The sequence below is a fragment of the Rhagoletis pomonella genome, unplaced genomic scaffold (assembly GCF_013731165.1).
Source record: "Rhagoletis pomonella isolate Grant_MI unplaced genomic scaffold, Rhpom_1.0 Rhpom_scaffold_00626, whole genome shotgun sequence".
NCBI classification, from domain to species: Eukaryota; Metazoa; Arthropoda; class Insecta; order Diptera; family Tephritidae; genus Rhagoletis; species Rhagoletis pomonella.
The window spans coordinates 44,311-54,135 of NW_023459180.1; the positions used below are offsets into that span (position 1 = coordinate 44,311).

A 9,825-nucleotide genomic window follows, 5' to 3' on the forward strand; every position below is an offset into this window, starting at 1 on the left:
CATTTTTCATTGTATCTATTACAATGTCACGCACTTGTTGCAAACCCATGTAAGAACCTAAGGCTGCCACATTATTGCCTTGCACTAAAATATAGCAATCAGTAAGCAATTCAATTGATTTAAGGGTTGCTCCATTGGGACCAATTAGGCGTTGACGGCGCTTCACGAACTTATCCTTTTTATGAACTAAATTTCCAATTTTAATGGTATCACAGCCAATTTGGCAAATGTTTAGTTATTGGCCCTCCGTTTTTGGGGTGGGGGGCGGAGGGGGTGGGGGCGGGCCCCCCAAACCCCCCTCATTCGAAAGGGGACAGTCGCCACTTTACGAAAAGCCCCACCCCCCCTTGGGGACCTCCCACAGACCCCTAGGGAACCGTTTGAAAATGGGGTAAAAACGTAATTTTCCGAGGCAAACTGAGCAGTTTCAAGTGGAATATAACCCAACTAACGAAAAACGTGGGATTTTTAAATAAAAGAAATTATCCCAAGTTGGTTATCAGGCGATTTGAAAAAAAAAATGATGGGGAAAAAAATTAACTAACAATATTGTGAAATTAAGAAAAAAGCGACAGATAGAAATGTTCGGCCGCACTTAGGGATTATAACCCTCACTACGTAGAATTCTCTTCTGTGTTGCCAAAGAAAGGGGGTTGAACACCTTTTGCAGAGAACACCTTTCTGCGTAGGCGGCCTTCGGCCGCACTTAGGGATTATAACCCTCAGGCAGTAGAATTCTCCTTTCTGTGGTGCCAAAGAAAAGGGGCCGAACACCTTTTGCATAGAACACCTTTCTGCGTAGGCGGCCTTCGGCCGCACTTAGGGATTATAACCCTCAGCGAAAGGAGCCACAGGGACAGTAAATACATATTTTCCATGGAAAGGTTTATATTTTTAATGCTGACTGGGTTATATCATATTTTCTTTTGTCTCTCATCCTTCTTGTATATTTAGCAGTTTGACAGCTAAACGCCACCATTTAATGTGCATATGCAACCAAAGGCAAACGCGTGGTTTTGAAGATGTTTTTATTTAATAAATTGTGATTGATAGATTAAAATTAAAGTAATAAAGAAAGTTGTAACAAGTCGAATAAAGTTTAAAGTGAAGGGGAATATAAAAATGCATTAGTGAAGTGGCTGCTTTAAGGAAGATAGGAGTGATAAATGTGAGCTATTTTCCGAATTTTACAAAAAAGGGCATATTTCAAACCCAATTTGTAAATAAATTAGTGACCAAAAATTACAATAGTGGATGTTAAAGTAATGGGTAGACCCTTGGCTACAAGTGTGTGCAATTTTTTTTTGGATCGGGTCACCCCTTTGGACGCAATACCCCGAAATAGGTGGGCCACTTACTAAACCGTACCCGCCAATTTCATCTTTTAAAACACGACGCGCTTGCTCGAAGGGAACGCTGCGCGCCATCAATTTTATCACATCCCGCGCCTTGATGATAATATAAGGATCCCAAGTTTTACGAGTAGTTTTCACAACCATACTACCCTCTACCAGATCTAGTTCCGCTTTTAAATGATAGTCTGAGAGACATTGTTTCACTAGTGGCCAGACTTCCTTGAGATATTTTTCTCTATACTTAGGAAATAGAGTAGCAAATGAGCTCTCTTCTATCATGCCACTTGGATTGTCCTCAGGTTTAAACTCGGGCACTTTTAGGGTCCACGCATTGTCCACTGGTTCATAGCAATCTTTTGTGTCTGCTGCTAGTTCCTTGTCACTCATTGTTATACTTTGCAGAAATTTTATATCGTCCTATAAAACAAAGCACTGATATAAATTAGTTGTCTCAACCTTAGTAATGGGCGAGTCCGAGATGTTTTAGTCGATTGTTCAAATATCTCGATTGTTCTCGATGTTTTCTCTCTAGACGAATTGCCACTACGGGTGGGTAACTCTGTAAATTTTGGTGTCCTGACTCAGTAACTCCAATGCACTCTAATGAGTCAGCACAGTCAGCTGGCACAAGTGTGCTATCGCACAATTGGTATGTACATCGAAATTATTGATGATGTTAGTAATTGAAATCGATTTAGAAAAGGTTATCCTTAGTTTCTGTTCGTAGCTGGCCGGCAAAATTTTAGAAAGCTGATTTCAACTGGTGAGTTCATTTGCAAAATAATTCTCTACTTAGTTTTGCTTGAGAGTTGTCACATAAGGAATCTATTAAATGGGCTATGCACGTAAGCGGTTACCCAACGCATAGCACTTCACATGTAGATTTCTTTTTGATTTTGATTTTTACGTAAAAATGGTATAGCAGTGCAAGTATGCATAACTGGGCTATTCGCCTTGCTTCTTTTTAAATTTAGTGGTCGTATATTCTATTGATAGTTAGTCTAGTGATGCCATCTATTATGGTACTTTTTGGAAGATCGTATTGTATGAATGTGTGAGCTCATCAATTGAGTTACCACATCGACACAGTTCTAAACAATGCAAGCCGCACCGAGCTTTGCAGTGTCAGCACATCAACTGAGTTATTATCGCCTCTTTAGCATACTGAGCTATACATTTGGGGTGTTCACAGTTCGTTCCAAATAGTGTCTCAAAATGTAGACGTCTACATTTTAAGACGTTTTCTAACCGTAACATCTGTGGTGTTGTTGTTTCCCATACAAAATTGGAAAACGACGCCGTCTACATTTTGTCACACTCAAAGGTATGTTTTTTAAGCGTCTACATTTTGCAACCTCGCAGCAGGGTTGCATTATGGCAATACTAATCACATTTTTTTTATTTATTGGGCACGTTTTCTGTATTTGCATTTAATTTGAGCGCAATTTCTGATGAAAAGAAACAAATCAAGGAAAAGAAATAACAAATATGACGAATTGCTAATTAAGTTAAATAATTACAATTTTTCAGAAACAAAATCGAAAGGCGACATATAAAAAATGCACGCAAGGAAGAAATGTCTGGCAACACCAGCAAAGTTTTGAGACGATTTTGCGACGACTGCTAGAAAGGGGTGCTCACAGTTTGATGCTAAAGATGTCTCAAAATGTAGACGTCTACATTTTCAGACACAATTTGGAACGAACTGTGAACACCCCAAATGTCAGCACATAAACTGAGTTACTGAACTACAAATTTTTTCAGAGGTGAGTCTGAGCGTGCGGCGCAGTTCTAAGAGTCAGCACAGTAACTCAGTACAGTGCTGAGTTACTCAATACTAATTGCCACTCGAAATTGTCGTGCTTAACTCGTCGTCTCCACAGGATAAAATTTAATGCTGTTCAGCTGCCATTTTGGTTGCTAGATATAAGTTATATCATTGGCAATATTTGTGTGGGCTTTTTATATCTTGATATAAGCATTTGTAAGATGGCTTCTAAAAGGTATTTTGACCCGATTTAATCACTTAAAAATTTGGAAAATAGACTATTTTACATCCAAGTACATAATAACAAATATCTTAATAGCAAACAGCTCAAGTAGATGGCAATATATAAGCCCTGATATATATTGCTCTTGAAGAGCAATAAGCGGTATCCATTGGATATTTATATTCTAACATATGTATGAAGATATAAACTTTATCCTGTGGAGACGGGCAGTAAGCTGAACTAACATATTCGCTAACAATCGACAAAATCATCTCGGCCTCACTGCTGGCCAGCGGTTGTTAAAACAACTCGATGGTTCTCTGTCGCAGACTCTGGAAACAAATCGCCATTCGCGTTTAACATTCGATAACAATCGGTCAAAACAACTCGAACTACTTATGGAACATGGCAACTTAATTGGACCTGCATGCAATAAATTTTTATGAAAAAAAATGGAATCATTGCAAATAATACATATCGTTACCTTAATATAGAAAGGCCTTAACTCATATAGTCGCTGAAATACAAAAATCCGTAACTAAGTAAAAATTCAAAATTCCCTTTTGATTGATTATGATGCATTTCATCGAATTCTAAGTCCCCACATAATTTTAAGCAATACAAATTTTTAGTTAGTTACGCCTTTTTTGCATTTCAGCGGCTATATGAGTTAGGGCCTTTCTATATTAAGGTAACGATATGTATCATAACTACGAGAAGCTCGGCTAAACACTAACAAATATGTAAGCGCCAGTCTATTATTGTTATTATTATTATAACTACGAAAAACCAAATAAGCATATCCTTATTGGTCGGTTAACAAATAAATGAAATCAATAATAGTAAATATTGGGAGTACAGACATCTAGGGATTGTTTTTTAATATTTACTTTATTAAGAAGACAAAAAACGGCGTGTTTTAATTATATGAACAGTAATTATACACAAAAACGTTATTTTTAGTAAATTTTCCTTAGCCCGCACGGTGGTCTTGAACCAGTCTTAAGTTTTATAAAAGTGTGTCTAAAATCGGCTATCGCGGCCTTTTTCTTCATAATTTGTAGGATCCAAATCCATCGAGATCAAAATCGTAGCTCATCCTTTTTTAGAGATATTCACATTTTTATCAACGCAGGAATCGTATACAAATTTGATATAAAGGTTATTATATATAAGTATATATAAACATACATATAGTCGTTTAAAGTACAAAACCGGGTATCGTGATTCTGCAAAACCGCGTAACTGACATTGGCTGCCAAAAATTGGATTTGCTCATACAAGCTCTTGGCTCAATCCTTATACATTCGTCCTGAAATATACTAGGCAGATATGCGATTGCTTTATAAAAAAGAGCACCATTTTGAAATATGAGTGTTTCTACACTCTAGAAAATGATTTCTACAACTTCACATACGCGGTTTTGCATTTTGCTGATACGCGGTTTTGCATTTTGGTGACACGCGGTTTTGCACTTTAAACGACGATATATTATATCATCGATGTTTTCGCAAGACCGCTTATCTTAAGGCACTCAAATTTTACAGGAGAGCGAAAAAATGGGTTTTCTTTGAAGGCATTGCCTTGATAGGCGGTATTTTCTCTAGCTATTATGTTATAAATCTGTTGCTTTAATAACGATTTTATGATTTTTATGCATAAATTTCGATGCCTGGAGTTCAGGGTTACCAAATCTCATTTTTGCCACAACGGCGATTTAGGTGGTTTTGCAAAAACGTCGACGATATACATATATATTTGAATTTGAAGCAACCATAGAGCTTATAACAATAAAAAATGTTTTGAAGTTATTGCAATTTCTGGCAAAGTTGACCCTTCACTAAACGTCCTAAAGTAGCTTCCGGGGAACCCAAAGGTTTCATAGAAAAGTACCAGGGCTCCGTGAAGTCATTAATTTTTCGCAGTTCAATAATTCAACAGATACATAAGTACAAATCGGGGACCAGCCACAATCGCTTAAAATTCGGCATGAATAAGCATGGTGGTCGGCAGTCGATTTGAGTTGCACACGCCTTACTGAGTTCATTAAACAGCATGAACGAGACGCAGTTATCCTTTTTCGAGTATGTGTACTCTTGGTCGGCAAAATCCTCTTAGCTGTATCCAGGGTTGCCACTGACGAAAAAAAATATTTACCATCCACTTGGAAAAAATCTACCAAATCTGGAAAATATCTACCAATAACCTTTTTTTACATGGTGACATGGTATTTGAGATCATATTAATGTCATCTTCGCGGTTTTTCTTAAACCAAAAGCGAAAGTGATGAAACTAAAGGCAACAACGAAACTTTATCATTAAAAAAGCGCTTGGTATTTTTTTAAATATTTTAAGTAAACATTTTTTTGTTCTTTTCTTATAAGAAAATTGTTTTCGCTTTAACTAAACGCATACAAATCAAGGACGTTTACAACATTCCGAAAAAATCAAAAATATTTCATCTAAATTTCGAACTTTTTACTCTGACTTTTTAGAACTATTTTCGGTGTGCATGGAATTGTGTATAACCAACAATGTGCAGCTAAAAACTCCATTTGATTCAAAAAATATATTTGCCGCCGGAACTTTGTGTTTTAATTTTCATTTGATATTTATAAAAACTTTCGGTGACTTTATAATTTTTTTTTGTACAATCATAGCATGTAAATACAAGCCTGCCCATTTTTTCTTTTTTTTAAAGAAACATTTAAAATGCTCAAATGTTCAAAGGCTCCTCAAGATTTCAGTGAAATGAGTTTTTAATGGAGCACGATTTGTTCGCGTTTTATCGATAAACATACTCACATATGTAAATATGTATGTATGTACGTATATAAAAAGTGTGCATTAAGCATTCGAAAATTAATGCAATAAAGAAGACTACACTTTTGGAAATAAAATCATAATACAAAGATAACTACGTAAAATAAAGCGGGAACAAAATTTTAGTCGGTTTTCAAATAAAATACTTTAACAAAAGTGTACCAGAATGACAAAAAATTTACCTTTTTACCAACGCAAATTTTTTCTACCAATTTTGGTAATAATTTACCAAAGTGGCAACTCTGGCTGTATCCTCCCCGCGGGTGCCGACTGGGCAATGGGCGTCGCTGCTGTCACCGCGATGACTTAGCACCTAGGCTAGTACCTAGAGCAGGTCTTGGCGGTGCGAGTAGGCAGCGTCTAGCGAAGGCAGGAATACGTATCCATCCTTCTCTTCCTAGTGCTTTGCTCTGCATATCAAACTGGGGGAGGGGGTGTATGCCTACTTCTGCCATTGCTAACGAGGTACCTGGCGGTAGGTATAAAACGCCAAGGGTAGAGGTTCCCTAACATAAAAATTCTACATGGAGGTCAGAAAAGATGAAGAGCGGGCTGGGAGATCAGCCCAAACGTCGGTGGGAGAAGTGGCTACTACCACCGGCAGGCACATCGAGTCTACTCGCTGTGTCGCCAGCGGGCACACCTCTGCTGTGAAGCGAGCGGTTCACAGCAGTTGTATTGCTACTGCCAAACCGACGCTAAAGCACAGGGGTGCCACAGTGCACGAAGACTCGGACCTCGAAAGCATTGAGAGCGTAAACACTCAGGAAGAAGAAGCCTTGCTACGCTCTCCGGGTGTTGGATTTGATGGACAGTAATAAAGTGGCTTTCGTTTTTAATTGTATCAAATCGTGTATTTATTTGCCTTTTGATATTACATTATAAAGTTACCAAATTGTGCATATCGAAGTCTGCAGCCACGAAGTAAAAGAAAGATAATAGTAGCGTTCTTGTACGCGATAGTTTGTACCAGTTTGTACTAACTATCACGTTTTGGTGTTCTTGTACCCAAAAAACTTGTAAGAAAGGGGAAATTGAGAGCGAAAATTGACATTTCTTTCTGAGGAGAAGTTGCTAGTTTTTACTGGACAAATTTTTGCTAGTAAGAACTTGCAACTGTAGTAGAATGTAAGTAGTAGAATACACTGTAAATATGCCAATAATCTGGCAGCGCTAGTTACAAAAGGATATATCCAAAGCAAGTGGCAGCGCATGTTACTCGTTGTTACAAAGATTCATGCCGAATAAACCAGTTAAGCGAAGCAGTCGTGATTATTCTACAGCTCAGGTGCGGAAAAAAAAACCCAACGCAAACCCACGTGATTGAAAAACGATGAGTGAAACCTCGCAAAGAAGGCAAATCGCCGCAGCACTGGAAGACATGGGCGTGCACTTTCCGCCCACGGCTACATTATGCCAATTACGCAGCCTGCTATCGTCCACCGTAGGCGCTTGAGGCGATCAAAATGGCGGCGTAAGTGACACGCGCAAGAGCGATGCAGCAATGGTGGCGATCGATGCAGAAACTGGTGCAGGTGCAAGGACAACCAAAAGCGTGGCCAATATGGCGGTGGAAGCTGGAAATCAGCACGAAGTGCTCGATGGGCGCCAAAATACGGCGTCAGCGACACCAAAGCGACACGAAAACGCGGTAACAGTAACCGCGGCAGCAGCTGAGAATGCCGACGCAGACGCCGCAATCAGCGAGAACCGTACTTCCGATTTAACGGCAATCGAATTACAACTAGAGAAACAGGTACGCATCTTGCAGCTAAAAGCTGAAATCAACAAGTTAGAAGCAGGTAAAGCCTGCCGCAGCATCCCGATCAACTTCTCTGAAATAGAGAAAACCTTCCGTACATTCAATGGGGACGATAAGGGCGATATCGTCAAGTGGATCAGCGAGTTCGAGGACAGCGCAAAAGCTTACGGGTACGATGAGGGGGCAAAATTTTTAATCGCGCGACGATTGCTCACTGGCAGCGCCCAGATATTGTTACGCATAGGCAACATTGACGGGTGGAATAAACTTAGACAGCAACTTATCGATGAATTCAAAAGGCCGCTAAGTGTCAAAGACATCTTCCGTCAATTGGAAACGCGCGTTTGGGAAAAATCGGAAACCCTAACGCATTACGTTCTGAGCATGCAAGAGCTTGCACAGTCAGCACCAATCGAAGAATACGAACTGGTGGAGTTCATCATCGACGGGCTAAAAGACAAGTCGGCCAAAGCACTGATTTTTAGCGGAGTGACGACAATTGACAAATTCAAAAAGCTCATACCACAATACGAAAGGCTCCGGACATCAACCGAGAAGAAAGTGAGCGCACCAAACTCCATTGGCGACATGTCAGCAATAAGATGCTACAACTGTTCGCGCTATGGGCACTACTCCAAGGACTGCGCAGAGAAAAGACGAGCACCCGGGTCTTGTTTTAAGTGTGGAGCGAAGGAGCACCAGTATAGGAACTGCCCCGTCAAGACTGTAGCAGCATTGGACGACGACGGCGACTTTAGTTATGTACACTTTAAGGAAAGGGTAAGTGTTTCTTTCAGTGGAAACCGTGATTGTCTTCCTGATTTTGTCCATTTTTTTCTTTGCTTGATACCGGTAGCCCTTGTAGTTTCATCCGGCAGTCGTGCATCCCAGTTACAGTAAAATACAGTAGAAGTGTGCGTGTATTTAGTGGGATCGGAAGAGTTAAAGTGAATCCGGAAGGGAGCGTATTTGTACTTATTAAATTTAAAAACATTGTTAAACCGTTAAGAGTCTACGTACTCACCGATAACGAAATACCTTTTCCATTGTTGTTAGGAAGAGACTTCTTAAATACTTTTTCCATACGTCTGTACGTCAACAATGAATTTCTTTACTCAAATAAACATACTACATATAAATTAGAAAACGAATTTCCGCTTATTTCCGTTGATGATCGTGACAGTAAACGTAAGTCCAGTAAAGCCACTCCAATCTTAAGTACAGCCAGTGTAATCCCGGAACTTTAAGAAGTTTTTAATATTGAAATTAGTGAAAATGATGAGATTGATGTAAACCCTCAGATACCTTCAGCTTGGTCAAACAACTTCCGTCTTATGATAAAAAACACTTATGTACGAAAACAGATTGAAGAACTTCCGAATATTGACTACGAAGCTACGATCTTACTTACGTCAAACACTCCGACCTTCTGTTCACCAAGGCGTTTATCGTTTGCCGAGAAAATTGAAGTTAATCGAATTATAGACGACTTGCTTAAGAAAAAGATTATCCGACCTAGTGACTCGCCTTATGCATCGCCAATCGTCCTTACGAAGAAAAAATCAGGTGAAACCAGAATGTGCATCGATTATAGAAACTTAAATAAATCGATTGTGACAGATAATTACCCACTTCCATTGATAGAAGACTGTTTGGAATATCTTGGGGGTAATAAAATATTTACCCTTCTAGATCTGAAGTCAGGTTTCTTTCAAATTAAAATGGAGGAAAACTCGATTAAGTATACATCGTTTGTAGTCCCAAACGGACAATATGAGTTCATAAGAATGCCATTTGGACTCAAAAATGGCCCAGCCATTTTCCAAAGATTCATAACAAAAATTTTGAAAGAATTTATTGAGAAGGGTGAAATAATAGTATATATGGATGACAT

At 39.0% G+C, this 9,825-nt stretch overlaps 1 protein-coding gene and 1 long non-coding RNA gene across 2 annotated transcripts; both read right to left on the reverse strand.

The window, feature by feature from the left end:
• Nucleotides 1-2,133, reverse strand: LOC118751274 (KRR1 small subunit processome component homolog; the record flags this gene model as incomplete). Its single annotated transcript, XM_036486056.1, is given in 2 exon segments — nucleotides 1-220; nucleotides 1,377-2,133. Coding segments are annotated over 2 exon segments (586 nt in total), but the record flags the coding sequence as incomplete, so codon positions are not given.
• Nucleotides 2,134-9,003: 6,870 nt separating this feature from the next.
• On the reverse strand, nucleotides 9,004-9,815 carry LOC118751275. Its single transcript, XR_004994504.1, has 2 exons — nucleotides 9,237-9,815; nucleotides 9,004-9,172 (listed from the first exon to the last, which is right to left on the reverse strand). It is a non-coding gene; the product is annotated as an uncharacterized LOC118751275 (long non-coding RNA).
• Between the last annotated feature and the right edge of the window lie 10 nt (nucleotides 9,816-9,825).